General features: G+C 37.5%; 1 protein-coding gene across 3 annotated transcripts in view; it reads right to left on the bottom strand.

Annotated features, from left to right (window-relative positions):
• The window catches only part of COL11A1 (collagen type XI alpha 1 chain), a 130491-nt gene that overhangs the window by 64271 nt on the left and 48896 nt on the right, over window positions 1-17324 (bottom strand). For all 3 annotated transcript variants that reach the window (XM_026043864.1, XM_026043866.1, XM_026043865.1), the window contains 14 exons: window positions 17210-17272; window positions 16325-16399; window positions 13865-13948; window positions 13551-13607; window positions 9940-9993; window positions 8512-8565; window positions 8345-8398; window positions 7716-7769; window positions 4932-4985; window positions 4774-4818; window positions 3300-3353; window positions 3158-3202; window positions 2664-2717; window positions 2155-2199 (listed from right to left, as the gene is read on the bottom strand). In XM_026043864.1, the coding sequence (XP_025899649.1) occupies window positions 2155-2199; window positions 2664-2717; window positions 3158-3202; window positions 3300-3353; window positions 4774-4818; window positions 4932-4985; window positions 7716-7769; window positions 8345-8398; window positions 8512-8565; window positions 9940-9993; window positions 13551-13607; window positions 13865-13948; window positions 16325-16399; window positions 17210-17272 (792 nt within the window). The remainder of the gene's footprint in view (window positions 1-2154; window positions 2200-2663; window positions 2718-3157; window positions 3203-3299; window positions 3354-4773; window positions 4819-4931; window positions 4986-7715; window positions 7770-8344; window positions 8399-8511; window positions 8566-9939; window positions 9994-13550; window positions 13608-13864; window positions 13949-16324; window positions 16400-17209; window positions 17273-17324) is intronic.

Raw genomic sequence — 17324 nt, 5'->3', positions numbered from 1 at the left:
ATTCTATGAGAAATCGTGGGAAGTAAGCTGTCACACAGTGTGTTGTGCATAATGTTGTCCTTAAAAGAGAACCAGCTAGCAGTACAATGCTTCATCTTGAGTTGTAGTATCTAAAATTTTTTTTCCCATATTAAATTTTTCTACATGAATGGGCTTAAATGGTGAAAATCTTTGATGTGAACAGATCTGGGAATATGCACTGCATGAAGAAAATAGGACAAAGGGGCTTTCAGTATCAGGATAAAAATATTTGCATTTATATTTCAGATTTGTTGCTCAATTTCCTTCAGAGACAGTATCCTGAGAAATTCAGAAATGATTATGGAATTTCAAAGTGTATACACAACATATCTAGGATGCTTCTTGATTTAGGTAGTGTGTGTATTAACCTGCAGGAGAAATGACAGTTGCTTAGCTACAATAGAAAAAAAAATCTGCACCTGCAGGTATGTCAGATGCTCTCTAGCCTGCAGAAATGGGTCATCCTAGAAGTTAGCTGAGAATAGTAGGGGTATGGTTAGATGTGGGGCTTCTGTATTTAGGACATAAACCTAGTGAAGGCAGGATTGCAAAATCAAAAGTTGTATTTTTTTTTTAATGATATAAAATGTAAAACTCATTTCTATCAAATGTTCATTTAAGAGTCTTGAAATTTTGCGTGGAATGCTTATTGCCTGTGTTTATACATACAAATTTGTGTTTTAGTGTATTTGGCGTAAATAGACTTATTAGCCTCACAGAGGACAACACTAGTAACCTACTGTAGGTTTGTTATTAAAATATTTTAATCCATGCTAATATTAAATTCAAAACCAGGGAAGAGTATTAAAGTGAGAACAAACACAAGGCAGTGTCATGATTATTTCAGTAGATAGGAAACCAGCAAACTAACTGAAATCATTTCTAGTATTCTAACCTAATTTAAATCAGCTAGTGAGATGTAAAGTACCCTGACACAGAGTACCTATAAAGAGAGGAGGAAAAAAAAAAAAAAAAAAAAAAAAGGAAAGAAACTAAGAACTCTTCTATTTCCAATATTTTAAGAGCTAACTACATAAAATAGTTATACATAAATGCCTTGATTTGGGCAATAATAAAACAATACTACACCAAAAAAATAACAAAACTAAATCCAGTAAAATACTATGGTATAGTACATTAGCACAAGGCCAGTTCTTACAATATTTAGCCAATACAAAGGACCTACAGTATTCCACAAGATGCTAGGATGAAGCTTCAGGAATTACTTGATGGGCATGTACAACAGAGTGGGGAAGAACTCTCCTACTATACAGAATTTAACCACTATTTAGCATTTCAGGAATTAAAAAAGAAAAGCACCATATGGTCATACCATATGAAAGATACAAACAAAAAATCAAGGGACTTAGAAAACTACATCTCCCAGAAAGGCAAAGTACGCATTTGTGAAAGATGACATGGATGTAGCCCATCTTGTTAGAATAATAATTCCTATGTATACAGGCAGGTAGAAAACATGAAGGGGGCATTTGGGGAAAAAACATACAAATCCTCCTAAAACACATTAAAAATTCAAAGGAAAGGAAATAAAAGAATGATGACTGTATTGAGCAAAAAGGGAAGGGAGGGGTAAAATCAATTGCAAATTCAATAGTGATATTTTTGGAATTTATAGACATTTCCAACCACAATAACATGTACAAATAGATTAGAATAAAACCCTAAACTTACACTACAGTTATGTCAATTATACTGCACAGCTGTATCAAAATATAATCCTTGAAACGCGAGTGGAATGAGGCTTTAAAATAATAAAGATATCAGGTAATAGAAAACTGTTATTAAAAGGAAGCAATAAACTAATTTTCACAACATGCTGTGAAATTAACTTATACACAAGTTTGCACACTCTTTAATATTGTGGATTGGATTCTGAAGCTAACAGTGAAATTAATGCAGATCAAAGGGAGGAAACTAAGCTTGTCAAAAAGTACAAATGAGAGGAAAGGCGAGGCTCCACTGATCACTCCTTTAATTGATGGTTTCAAGAAGGTCTGCTAATGCTAAGATGTTTGGGCACTATTTTCTCAAGCACAGCGAAGCCCTCAAGCACATAAGCAATGTTATTGTACAGAACTGGCTGTGAAATACCAGGATAATGCTGTAACTCACTTTTTCACCAGGAGGTCCAATAGGACCTTGCGGACCAGGAAGCCCCTGTTAAAAAGAAACCAGTGTGAGAACCCAGGGAGAACAATATACATACATTCACCCTAGCAGAGGTCCCTCATTAATCTGTTTAAACACACTTGCAAATATAAGTGGCTTTTTTTCCCTGTTAGCAGCCAGATCAGGAGTTTTGTGTGAGGCTTTTGCACAAGCCACTATTCTGGCAGTAGGACTGTAACAAGATCCTATTCAGAGCCCTCCTCCAGGTGTGGCCGTTCCTGCTGCATTCCAGGAACACTGAATGAGTCATTTTTCTCCTGAATGAAAAATCCCTCTGAAAGTTTACTTGAAAGTTCTGCTCCCACCGCACAAGGCATATTCGTAGCATTATTTATAAAATCCTTCAAGCTTTATCAGGTTTGCATATGAAAAGCCTTCTTCGTACTGATTTCCATTCATTAAACATTTGCTGCATGTTAGCTCATATTTTTGGAGAGTTATTTTACACTTACTTGGGGGCCTGGGATTCCTTGTTGGCCAGGAGGTCCTGGTTCCCCTTGAGGACCCTACCATGCAAAAAAACACCAAGGCATTAGGTGTACATTTCTACATTACAAATCTTCATTGTTGGAAATAAAAAGAAAACAAACTCATCTTTGTTCCCCCCTCTTTAAACTCTGCAATCAACTCTTTCTCCAGAATGATATTTTTTCCATGCTAATGAGTATCATGGCCTTTTCGTTAATAGAGAGTCATGAATTCAACCCACACATAAGCCCTAATCACAGGAGTCCATGGGGCTAAAGGAACTTGAAAGAGAGCATGTTTAGCCCTTTGGGCTGAAAACTAAGGAACAGAAGACTTTTCAAGATAAGATCATGAGGCATCTGAACCTTTTGATGAAGCACTTTAATTAAATGGAAGGAGTGGGATACTGAAAAGGAAAAAAGAATGCAAAAAGTATTCTTAGGATCCTCTCTCTTTTATTAATTTCCAACTTACTCACCATGTTTCCTTTTGGGCCTGAGGGGCCATCAACACCTGCAATGCCCTATGACAAAGAATATAAACACAAGCAACATTCAGTGGGCTGTCTTTTTTGTTATATAAATTGCAGATAAAATACTTCGTGTTTTATACATACGTACAGGTTGTCCAGGGGGACCAGGTGTACCTCTGGGGCCCAGTAATCCCCGTGGACCCTGGGGAGAAGAAACATTTATTAACACCTGTAAGAATTTCTCTGAGGAAAAAAAAGGGGGCTCGGGGCAAGGACTGGGCCAAGGAATGTCACAAAGAGTATAAGGAGAGGAGAGCAGTAAGGTCTGGGAGGGGAAGAGACAGATGGATTGTCCATCCATCCATGCAGAAAGATGGACGGAGGGATAGGAAAAAAAATCACTTATTCTCAGCAGATTCTCCTGAAGTCTGCCATATGCCTGAACAGGAAGGGCAAGCTTTGTTTTAGGCAGCCATGTGCTCACTTCAGAGAAAGATAGAAGGAGATAACTGTTTCTGTTTGCCTGTACAGAGCATTGGCCCTTTCACTGATCTTTCATCGGCATCTTTCACTGAGGCTTCAGCCACATCTTGGCATGAAAGTCTGACCTGAATAATAGCACACATGCACATGCCAGTCTTTTTTGATGCAAAATATTTTATCATACTGTACATGCCTATACTAGGGGTGAAATAATACTTTTCTATGTAATAAAGATACAGTAAGTATTTCTTAAATAGTAATAATTTTATTATAATAAATGCAAAGTATTATGAAAGCCAAAATGAGAGTCTCTTTTCACTATAGAACAAATCCACTGAAGGCTTAGGGCTATACTACTAAATAGTAAGAACAAGATTTAGCCTCTAACATAATCTCTGACTTCACACTATCTAAGTGAATATTAATTTTCATTATTTGTGTCCTCACTCGTGACACACTTGCTAAAGTAGGCAAGATGCCAACCTCCTCCAACTTGTATATATACAAATCACTAATAATCTGACTCTGTAGCATCTCTGCCTTTGTGTGCAGCTAGCAGTACACCAGAGATCTAGGGCAAAATTCCTCTTTCTGAGGCATGATTTCTTGCCTGCAATGCAGAACTCTGCTCTGCAGTGGCAGCACCTGCAGAATTCCTACTGACAGAAGTGAAACTTCTGTATGTGGAACAAGCATAAAAATATGCAATAAAGCAGCACAGTAGTGGTGAAAGAGAAGGAAAAACAAACAAACAAACAGCTCTTGTTTTCTAATAAATATTTGTAAAGCATTTTCAAAGCAATAGAGGTTTGGTAAAATCCCTGTGTATCAAAGTGAATTAACTACAGTGACCGATTTTACAGCACATCAATAAAAAATATCCTTTTTGATTCTAGAAGTTGTGTTTACTTGACTGGATATATCCCTAACTTAATCCTTATCTTGTTAGCAGTGTTTCACCCTTAACATAATTGCTCATTTGTCTGCTTTTTAGCCAGCATCAATATTCTGCATGCACACACTAATTTTTATACCTGGAATCCAGAATAGCTCAACCGAAAGGAAAGCAAATCTGAAAGTGGTTTCTGGTTAAAACAGAGTACAAACTAGAAACAGAATGGTAAAAAAGCACCGCTTACAGCTTCACCTGGGAGACCTCTTGGTCCAACTTCTCCATCTTCTCCCTGTTTTTGCAGAAAGGGAAAAGGAGTTTTAGGAAAAAGAAAACATATTGTGACCATATTGTGATTATATGAGAACCTTCTGTAGATTTCACTATGTATGTGAAGTAACTTACTCTTAATCCATCTTCACCAGGTAAGCCAGGGGGTCCCTGTGGGCCACGGTCTCCCTGCAGGATAAGGAAAGTCATTAAAATAATATGATTGGGGGTGGAAACAATAAGGGATGGGAAAGTGAAATGAAATAAATGTGTTAGCTGCCATCTGATGAGTCAAAACAAGTCTTGAGATAACAATACAAATATGCACAGTACCCAGCAACATCTTTTGCTGCACTTAGTATAAAAACAAATGAGTATTTCTGAAAGAACAAACTATTTGTAAGATTTGACTCTAGCTCTTTTGGCCTTGGAACATACAGAGGCTACTGTTACAAAATGCAGTATTAATGTATATCCACATTTTACAGCATTTTCTCAGCAATCCTTTCCCCCCAACACGAAGTATCACTGGCAGTAAAATAAGGAATGTGTAAATGGTCAGAGGTTAATAAACCAATGCTGGGCCTTGGAATGTACAAAGTAAAGTGCAATGATCACCCTTCAGAACGACCTGCTCTGGCCCCAGTCCACAGAGAGCCTTGGGACGTGTCTGTGGGTTTGGATGGGAGCCAGGCTTCCCCACTTCCCATGAGGCTCGGGCTTTTCAAGTCTATATATGGAGAGCCTCAGCGGATTTGAGACTGTGCTTTTAGCATTTATTTTTCTTTCCCCAATTTTAAAGAGAACTAGTGTGCTGCATAGCTCTAAACCCACTGACTGACCTCTTTTCAGGCAGTGGGTTTTTAGGCTGTAACTTCCTTCTGGCATTGGACAACAACCAAGTATTCATGCCGCTTTCCTTAATTTTAGCAGTGCCTCCAAGAAGCTTGACCACTGCTGTGGATCCTAGCAGAGATGCACGGAGTCACTTGTGACTCCACTCTTTCAAAATCTCTTAGGAGATTTTGGACAACCACTCACTTATTCCAGAGCTCTCTCTTACTAGGGATATCAGGATTTCATTCCACTGCCTTTCTGTCCTCTGTGAGCTGGGGTCACCATGAGAGAGAATGAATGTCTAAGAACTGTACTTTTCTAGTCCCAATATTAATTACTGCAACAGTCTCTATAGTTTGGTGAGCTTTCAAACTAAGCAACCTGATGTGATGATACAGCATGTGGCTTTCTACATGCTAAATGACAGATGAGACACGGCACAAGTGATCTGTGCTCTGGCTACCAATTAACATCCAGGTGAAAACTGCAGTATAGCCCTAATCTTTCAAATGTTCAAAGAGTTCATCCCCTAAGTTGCTATTGTAAGTCCTAAAAATCTACTTTAAATGTATAAATTTTCAACATCAATTCTGTTAGAGGTGAAAGGTAATTACAATCAATGAAAAAGTTTCTTTTAGTTTCCTTCCTTCCTTTTTTTTTTTTTTTTTTTTTTTTTTGTAAGCTGTAGAGCACTAAATATTTGCATTATATGCTGTTGGTAGATTATGAATCTGAAGAGTCAAAGCTATCTGATCTGGCTTTGAATTGAGCTTCTTCCAGATAGATCACGTATTGTATGTTTGTCAAAGACTCCCACTGGAGCACAGTGATTCTTAAACAGTGGAACGGGAAAGCTGATGAAAAGAAGGCATTTTTCATTACTATTTTGCAGTTTCCAACCAAAATGTATTGTTCTGATTTAAGGTTTTTGTTTGTTAGTTTCTTTCTGGATTCCTTTAGGAAATGTAATACCCAATGTAGTATTTGCAAGAAATCAAAACAAAGAAATTGCTTTAATTATGTCATGGAAGGTTCCATAGAGTGACAATTCAGCTACTTTGGGCTAGAAAGCAGAGATATATCCCCTGGCTTTGAACCAATTTCTGCTCAGCTTTCAAAGAAAGACCTAAGCAGTGACAAGAGCCTAATGCCTAGCACCCTCTGCTGGTCTCCAGCTCATCAAGCTGGATTTCAATTCTGCAAAAAGTCAATCGCTTCACGTTCTCTGAAGAAGAAGCATGAAAGCAGGTCAAGAGGTTTGTGAATGCCACTAGAACCTACTTTTTCTTTGCAAGCAGAACTCAAAAGAGTAGCCACAGATGTTATTACACAGAACAACATTGCTGGCCAGTAGCTAAAACTGGTGAGATTTCCTGGGAGGCACAGCAGCTAAAGCTAACCTGCTGAGGAGTGAATGCTCGCTCTCCCTGCCATCACCATCCTTCTGTACTCACCAAACTCCAGTGCAGATGGCAATGGCTGTGCTGACATTTCCATTCAGTGTTTCTTTTACGGTGCATTGCACTTACCAGAACAACAGTTAAAGATTTACATTCAGTAAGTGCAAGTTATGCAAGTAATTTTAAATGTTATTCCAAGTTTTCTTAACTTATTTGATCTAACTCTAATCTATCCTTAACTAAAAGTCATTGTAATGAGCCACACTAAACAATTCAGTTTACTTTCCACATACCCACATGGATTCGCTGAGCAAGCTTTTGGGCAGTTAAAATCTGACATGCTCTTGATGTAGAAACTTCAAGCTAATTTGCTCTGTTGCTGTTTCCTTTATTAGTTAAGCCTGCTGGATTTGATCAAAAGAAATTAGAGTATGTCAAGATGTGAATTCTGCACATGCACTTAAATCAGTAATATGAAAGTGAATTGTTTTCTATTGATTGATATTGCTAAAATGTTTTATGAACATTACATGACTTGACAGTAAGGATATTATTCTGTAGTGTGAAATGCTGACATTTTTTCTGAACTTTCTCCGTAGTCCTTAGGGTTATTTTGTCTTTTTTGCTAACTGTATGCTATTTATGTGATGCTATTGTTTAAAAACATGCAAGTTTATCTTACCCTGTTACCTTTGTCACCAGGGAGGCCAGGAAGACCATCGAATCCTCTATCACCCTAGGAAAGAAAAATCACAGTTTCGGTATATTTTGCATTACTCTGACTAAATTGGGCCTTCTCCCTAGAAGCTAATTTCTACCCGTGGTTATATGTACACTTTTCTCACTGTACGAAACACATATAGATGAAACAGATCAAACTTTAAGAATTTGCTTCTATGTATCAGAGCAAGAGAAGATACTACCCATCACTCTTCACACTGAACTGTAATTATACTATTTATAAAGAGAAAATCACACTTTGATGAAAGCTTGGTTCTAGCCGCACTTTGCAGGTGCCAAACTGACTTCACTGTTGGTACCACTCTAACTAAAAGCTGTTTCAGAAGGTTAGGAATCATGCTCAAAGAATCAAGTTATTTCAGGGTCAGACTACCAGTCATTACCATTAATTAGCATATTTTAAATAGATGATTCATTCTCAGCTCTTGCATCCGACCCAGCTATCTGAAACTTCAGTATTTCCACTTGAGAGCAGGGCTTGAGGTTGGCATGGCAGAAGCTGTGGGGCCTATTTAAAATCTGTCTAGCCCACTCCAAGACTGAAATAAAACTTCAGGTCTCGTTATTTACCTTTGCACCAGGTTCTCCTGGCATTCCTCTGGCACCATCAGCCCCAGGGCGTCCCTGAAAAACCCAAAAGGCCAAGTATTTGAAAATGCAGTGGAATGAGTTAATATTCAAATATATTTAGATAGCAAATATTTACCCAGTGCAGGCTTGATCCGTTTGCTACCTACCCTTTTGCCAGCCTTCCCACTTGGACCAGGGGCACCTTGAATACCACGAGGACCCTGAATTCAAACAGTGTAATGCTTAGAATCACATTAACGGCAGAAAAAGCTAATTATATATCTCACCTTAAGAACACTATGTAATTTACTTATTTATTACACAAAGTTCTTTCATTTTTTTCTAGGAGATAGATTCTGGATACAATTCCTAATAGTTTTAATAGAACTTCGCCACTGGAACCAGCCTAAAAACTGCCAATTTTAACACTGATTTTCATAAATACAGCATAATTGGTCTTTTTTGTATATTAAAAACAAAAACAAAACAAAAGCTTGCTGCATTCTTTCGAATTTAGCCTTGCAGCTTGAAAATCCTTGTTCCACACATGCTGAAATTAATTTTGCCATAGAAAAATTATTTGATGAAACCCAAAAAGGACTTATTTCAGATCCCGAACTGACACCCGAGCGTGACTTGTGCTAGTAAATAGCTCATCTGGCATCTTAGCTCTCCTCAACAGTTCTAACCAGAAGGACACCAAACTGCAGCCTGGAAACCTCCTTCCACTGTTCAGACACTTTCAGATACTCTCACTGAAGATGGGGTGGAAGTGTGCTTCTCACACCCCAGTCAACTGCATCTTCTTCAGGTGGCTGTAGCAGTGGACTAGCATCCAATGTTGTACAGTAGGAGCAGAAACAATACTAAGAATGTAGGTAAGCAAGTGGGAAGATTGACAGCTGTTCACAGGGCTTTTGAAATTGTTTTCCTTTAATTGTATGCTAATCTTCCTTTGAACTTTTAAGATAGGCACTTAATAATGTGCTAAATCTCCAATTTCACTTGACATCTGACATTGTTCCCAAGACTCCTACTATGCTTTCTGTTAGAAACCCATATTACTTCTAGCTTTCAGACGAAAGATATCAATGTTTTCCAGTGTTTTTTTGAGATCACTGCACAAGAGCTGATATAATTGCAAGCTGAGAGCAAATGCATTTACTGATTCCTAAAGACTACTTCTCACCATGTCAAGTCTTTCCTAAAATTTCCTGATTTATTATCAACTAAATTCAATCTCTTTCACCTTATGAGATCTGACAACATCAGAGCCCAAGGTCATATGACTGCACATGAACTCATGGCAGTTAAAAGTATGTATGATTTTAAACAGAGAAGAACCTGAATGACAATATTAAAACAGGTTTTGAAGTGATGACACTCCACATGCTATAAATGCTCTTTGTTGGGCAGATGATTACTACTCTGTCATTTCAAAATGAACAGTCCAGCTATGTGTAAAAGCTATTTTTCTCCAGCTGCATGCAGGAAACACATGATTGATTTCTGTCAAGCGATATGAATGCATTTTGTTATATTGAAAAGCATTTAAAGGTTCACAAGGTCAAACATAACACACAATATTATTGTACCTGAGGACCTGGCTCACCACTTTCACCTTTAGCACCCGCTGCTCCAGGCCCACCCTTGATGAAAAAAGAGGAACATTCTGTTAGTTTAAAAATATAGCACTGTTTTAATTTAGTAAGTTATTTGCTATTTCTAAACATTCAATACAGAGAGAGAAAAAAGTCAAGCAATCCCATGTTTCTTAGGTGGTGTGAAATCATCATTTGAGTTTTCAGATATATCCTGATATATCATTATCTACAATCTAGTCCGAGCCAGAAAAAACTGCAGATTTAAATGCGATGAAATATAACCCTTCATTCTATATCAATGTTTGACAGCTAAATATCAGTACAGAAGAACATAAATCATGCAAACAGAAGTGCACCTGCTTCAGGGAAGTCAACAGAAATTAAACTCGTCTCTTCTCACCTTGATTCATTTCTGTGTCCTGAAACAACTTCGGGTTCCAAACAGAAAACATCACAGTCAATGAAAAAATCCTCTATTTAAAACCTTGCTGTCACCCAGTGTTGTGCACAAGATCTTTGTGCATCTAGCCCTGACCAATTCGAAAAATCTATAAAGTCTTAACCACCAGCAGTCCCAAAATAGGTCTTAAGATCTATTATGAGTAAGAAAATGTACATGAAATCTGAAGCAGAATTAGTCAAAGACTGTTTTGTTTTCTTTAAAGTCTCACAAATGTTGTAATAGTCTCAAAATCCCAACAGGCTGATAAAGAATACAAATCTCAGAGATGGAAGATACCAGTTCACAATTACAGACATAGAATTTCTGCATTTCTGACTTTTGAAATAGGTGATCACCAAATGTATGCATTTAATCCAAAACTGATTTTGTAGATCCTAGAGGCCTGTTTCTAATTCAAAGGAAGGCAGGGTAATTTCATGGCTTGTTTTAGTGCCTGGTGTAGTATCTTGGAGCAGAAACATTTCCACAGACTGTGCAGGTACTGAAACAAGTCCCAGGCAAACGGAAAACCAGACTCTAAACTGATAATGGCAATGGAGAGAACAGTGAATTTGGTGGGTGAGGAGAGCCTGTATGGGCTTCCCTTGTATAATTCATTACATTTAATATCTGTACACAGAGCTTTTTTCTCATGCATTTTGAATAAGACTGAGTTGAAGCTAGACTGGAGCTAAAACATTATTCTGTTCAAGGTTTTCTTTTATATAAATACATGACATGTTTCTTAATGTATCTTACTGACTACTAAATTAATTTATCAAAATACGGTTCACAGTAAGGTCAAAATTCCCAGCTACTCCATTCTTGAAAGGAGCTGCTCACACAAGCAAATGACACACCAAGAATCAGCAGCTGCTTCTGGAACTCCAGGCCAAAAATGCAGCCAGATCAAAGAGCTGGATTTCTAGAGCCTCCTGGTGGCATCGCAGCAAAACAACTATTAATATTATCCATTTGTTGAACTCTGTATAGAGGAAATCATGAAGGCTTCCAAAATAGACTGTGAGGCCAGGTTATACTCCAGTTGCAGGAATTATTCCCTATCAGTATTAAAGCAGTCTTTGCAAATGGTATTTGCAGACTTTGCAGTCTCTCATTTTTTATAGGAGTTCTGTAAATATTTTGTCTGTATAAACTGAATGACATCCTGCAGGTCACTTGATTTAAATAGGCTGCTGGAAATCCCACCTGGAATACAAGTTACAGCAGTTTCACCATTATGTAGCGCTCAAAGGTGCTTGAAAGGCATGTTGAGCTGACGGGGATCAGGAAGGCACAAGATCTGGAATATTCCTTATTCTCTGTAAAATATGGCTTTCACAGTATGCAGCTATCTCATGCCTCCCTGGGATCTCCCTGCTACTGAAAGCAGACAGTGGAGGGAGCAGGAGGGAGGGCTGCTGAGGCTCTTGGCAGTTGCACTGTGCTGCTATACTGATGCACGGTGTGATGAGCAATAACCTGGCCTGGATTTTCCACAGGTGATAATGGATGGGATGCTACATTCATGTTTATCCACCTGCCTCTCCTTACAAACAGTTAAAATCAGATCCACTGTACATTACTGTATGTTAAAAAAAAAAAAAAAAGAAAAAGAGAGGGGGAAAAATGCAGACTGGAAGAGAATGATTTGATTGTTACCATTGAACAATGACTGCTGCTGAAGTATCATATTAAAGAAGGAAAGAGGTGCAAAAGAGGAGGAAGGAACCGTATTTCCCATACTACTGTTCCACCACTTTAAAGCTGTGATCAAACCTCCACACTAGGAATGAGTGGAAAGAAAATACAGTGAAGGAAATTGCTATTGCCTGTTAAGGAAGGAGAAAACCAGATGTCGTCTAAACTCACGTTGCTGTCTTGTGCATATGATACTATCATTGTGGTTTACAGTGCTGCAGTCACTTCTACTTCACCCAATAAACCAAGTAAGAACCTCTTCCATCCTTTTTTTTCCCTTTGCTATACAGACATAATTTGTTTTCATTCTCCAATAGCACAACTGTATTTTTCCTGTGTGTTTTAAAACTAGGTGCTTGTCTGATGTTGTAACAAGAACTAACAGTGTTCTTTGTGCTCCAGGTGCCTATCACTGTAATGATGATGTACATAAAAATTACAGAATACATAGATTCAAATTAGAAGGAGGCCAAATATTTGCCAACCTAGCTGTGCCACCGAAGTAGACTAAATACTGGTTTCCAAATGAAGTGGAAGTCTCATGGCTTCAAAAATAGATGCTGCACTAACTCTAGAAGAGAATTGCACTGTCTACATCAAAGGATAAATATAATCACCTGGGAGAAACACAGAAAAGATAAGCTTTCTGTAAAGCCTAAGAGCATTTGTTATTTTGGATTGTGGTAGGGATATAATGACTTTTTGAAAGATGGTAAGTACTAAATTAGAGTATTTGAGTATTATTGAGTCTGCAAAGTATCCATTTCCTAAAAGAGGAAATTGCAGTAACAAGATTAATCAGGTGTTTTTTGCTTGCTGAGCTATGTTTCTGCTTTTCTACTTTCACTGTCATTGTCCTTTTAAAGTGCTTCCTTTTTTTTTTTAAGAGCATACAATTGCAAACCTCTTGTGATGAAAAAGTTTTTCCTTGTTCCATGTGCAGACCAACACCAAATATAAACCAAAGATCAACCATGCAGACGGAGAGCTGCATTTTAGAGATCATGTAGTATTAGCAGCATGGGGTTCAAATTCAGGTTCAAAGTAAAGAAATAGATTTCCTTTAGAAATCTACACTTTTTTTGATTATTTGAATGACTCTTAAAAACTTTTCAGATGCACCTTAAATAATGGCCATTCTGCACACTCTTGCTTTACTATCTCCTTTGCAGAGCTTCACATTTCACAGGAAACTTTGTGAATATCATCACACAGATAACTGACTGCAAAGGTGTACATAGTTATACATGGATAGTCACCAGCTTTTTTCTTTAAGTCTGTCAGGGTGCTCTGTTCAAACACCCCCAAATCCACATGAAAACCCGCTTTAACATTTAGATTGCATTGCAGACCTTGAATAAGAATACAAACCATGGCCTTCACTACATCAGGCTCATTTTAAATTAGACTAGTACAAATGCACAGATGTAGGTAAGTAAGACAAGATTTGTTTACATACCACGGGGCCTGGTCTTCCAGTGAGTCCCATGGGACCAGGTGGCCCTCTCATAGCAATCTGAGGAGAAGAAAAAACAGAGTAAAGCGGCAAGTATCAAGAGAAAACGGTCCATCCAGCACTCAAATTGCATAACTCCATTTCATAACGCATTAGTAAACAACTGCCACCGCTAACTCAGTTGTTAATAAGGATATCCACTCTCACAAGATGATGTTTACAGCTCTTTCCGTCACATCCTCCAGCCTATAAAATGGAACTGTATGTGGAGACATAAACCCTTCTAGCAATTTTCACTGCAGGCTTTTCATACTTACCCTAGCTTGCTGAAGAATGGCTTGTGCTTGAGCCTCCTGAGCTGAGATTGTTGGACCCTTTTCACCATCTCCACCAAAGCGGAACTGCAAGCATCAAAACAAGAAAAGGAATTCAGAATTTGTTAAGTTCCAATCGTATTTATTATTCATAGCAACTGCAAAAAATTCACTGCACTGCAAAAGTGAAAAAATAAACTCTTCAATTCATTCCACTATGCCACCATTCCGTAACATTAAAAGACTGCTGTACTGGGACCTCTGGATCCAGCAGGAATATTTGGTTATGAATAACAGATTAAAACTGGAGCACAAATCTAATCCTTTATGAGAAAACAGTTTATTTCATTGGATTTGTAGATTTTTTTTCTTTTTGTTTTGACTTTTTGAGGTGAATTTTAATCAGAATGGATTCTAATTATCAGCAATATCTCATTAAATTCATGTATCAAATAGAACTTGTTTTATAATAAATTCTCAGTATTATCTCTAACTACCCGTACAGAAATGCAAATCAGCTTAAGGTACCTTCACTTAGAAAAAATATTTGGTATCTAAAATGAAACAGTTTTGTGTTGCTTCTGACAATTCTTAAATAAAGAATCTTTTCCAGCTTCAGCAGCTTGTTCAATTTGCCTATGCCTAAAGGTGGCAAGGTTGTTGATGCATGTCTACTGAGGTCTATTATCACAGTGGAAGAGCTTTTTGAAAGTTTTGGAAAACTCATCACTTCACATAGATGAACTTGGCTTTTTCAAAATTAGAAAGCAAGAGGTTTATCAAGCCAGGTACAGTGTGAAAGGAGAGCAGAGTTTGAGAGGATCGACATAATACAGAATCAACCACTTCTACAAAGTACTTTTCCAAGCAAAGGTGCTTAAATTATTCTGCATGCATTTGAAGAGCTATTGTGTTTGATTCTTGTTTGTTAAGAATGATGATTTCAAGCCCCTCATATGAAGAGTCACTTGTCCCACAAAGAAAAGTATCTCCCATGTGTAGCCAAAGACTTAGAATCTTTCTAAGAGTAAAAGCTTAGAATCCTGATAAGAACAAAAGTGTTTTTTTTTTTTATCTACCTAACCATACTGACTACTGCGAGATATTTATACCGCTAGTGTTTTTTTCAGGATAACTGCATTTCAGTCAACATGATGTTGTACTTCTTGTCATGCATTTATAGCAGGTTAGAAAACTCAGTGCAAAAACTATGTGCTGCAAATAGCTAGCAAATATGACCCTGAGTCACTTAGCGAGAAATAATATCATTTTGTGTAATTTCTTATATTAAATCCAAAATATGGACAAGAAGTGGATGGTGATTCTGCTACTAGTCTAGGATGCAGGATACCAAATTTCTTGCATCCCCAGATGTATCTGTTCTAACTTGGTAAATCACTTGCAGTCTAACATATTAGCATTTAAAAATATGGATAGAAAGATTTTCCAAAGTGATGGATAGATTAGCCAACAGTTGCTATCCTTAATGGACCAAACCGATAAAAGATACATCTTTCTGCTGTCCCAGCAATAACTGTTGGAAGATTTGGGAATAATTCCCCTCAGGAGTTATGCCTCAGTGGCATTTTTTTCAACTAGCTATTAGTGAATAAACATTTTTCTTATACAGCCAGCTGTGATAATAGAAGTGAGCCTTAGTACAAACATGAGGTCAAAAAATAGCTTATTTTAATAAACTTCCACTGATTGTTTCATAATTAGAAAATCAACTTCACAAAATCTTCCTGTTCTCATTGATACCAGTAGGATATAAGGCTCCTTAAACATCCATCAGGACAGCTATAAGCCTTTTTCCTAAGTGTACCTTATCAAAACCACCGCACCGTCATTTTTGACTGGTGTAGCAATTCTCTGGGATGACAGTTTTCATCAACTCTCTCACATACACTTAGGAATAATGAATTCCATTCACATAGTACTCCTCATACCAGAGAAACCTGCAAGGCACTTAAACAGCTTTGGGCTTGTTCCTCCTCATGCGAAAACAGATGGTGTTTTGCTTTGACTCCAGTGGGAGAAGAGCTGACAACATGCATATATTTCTATCCAAAGGATGCACTGTCTCATCAAATGAGTCACTAGAGTCCAATTTTAAGCATTCCATGCACAAAATTCTCCATGTCAAGAGGAGAAGGTGCTCTTTATGCAGCAGTAAACTGCTTATTTACAATATATTGTACAGTTGAAAATATGAGGGGGATTTCAGTAAGTGAATTAGTCATTTCTGATTGTAATCCGCAACACATATAAAATGTTCCAATTTGCCAGTCAAGCAGAAGCTGAAGTCTACATTTTGTCTGAGGAAAAATAGTACCAAATCATCTTCAAATGATTATATCATACAAGAACCTCTTCTTATTCCAAAGACAAAATCAGATGCATTTCTTGAAATACACTCCTCTTTTTGGAGACATACTACTATGGAATCATAATCCTACTTACTGGCAACATTAACATGGTTCCTGGGGGACCTGCTAAGCCATCAGCACCAGGAAGACCAGGGCGGCCAGGTGGACCCTGTGAAAACAAAGGGACGAGGGGAAGAGATGAGAACAAAGTGATGGCTATATAACATAAATCTACAGAGTCACCCACACATACTTAAACCAGTATTCTTATGGTGCACTTGGAGACTTAATAGTTTTTTAAATGATGTGAGAATGTTGGTCATAATCAGTGAGACAAATAAGGACACAGGTTCTGAGAACCTTCAAGAATGGGAGAAAGAGCTATTCTCTTCAATTATCTTATTTATACATATACATTATATACACACACACACACACACATAGGTACGAGGTATCTATTTACAGAGGCTCTAGTCATCACTAAATAAATTAAGCTGAGATTTGCACTATGATCTTGTGCTTACTTCATTTGTTATAGAAATCTCACATTGCTGAGCCTCTCTAAACTCTTTGAGTAAGCTAAATAATTTCTATGTATATTTTGTTTCTGTAGAGCAATACCCTTTGTATTTTCTGCATTTTGAGGTCATGCTCTTCTTCCAAAAAATTACTGAAATGCAGATGAAAACTTTTTACTTGGAGGGTTGTAATTACTTCATTACATTTTTTAATATTTCACATCAAAGCTTTCAGAAAAATATAGACAAATAGGAACTTAACCTTTTTTTTCTTGTATTTACAGTACATATTCTTGCTTCTAATGAAGTATTTGTGCAGATTTACAGCTGAGTAGATTAGTCTTAATTCAACTGAAATCTCTTCAACTAAGCATATATATTTAAGATCAAGATCTTTCTTACACTAAATGTAAGAGTAAGACATATTGTGAATACTCAGCAAAGTCTGTATATTTACTTACCCTTTCACCAGGGTCACCTGGAGGACCAACGGGACCTTGTAAACCTGGGGGACCTGTAAGACCCTACGGAAAATGAATGATAAATTATTATGTTGAGTAACTGCTAGCAACATGT

This window comes from Nothoprocta perdicaria, unplaced genomic scaffold (genome assembly GCF_003342845.1).
Source record: "Nothoprocta perdicaria isolate Ctin4 unplaced genomic scaffold, notPer1 scaffold_34, whole genome shotgun sequence".
NCBI classification, from domain to species: domain Eukaryota; kingdom Metazoa; phylum Chordata; class Aves; order Tinamiformes; family Tinamidae; genus Nothoprocta; species Nothoprocta perdicaria.
Note: the sequence above shows the minus strand (reverse complement) of the source record. Positions and strands in the feature narration are given on the sequence as shown.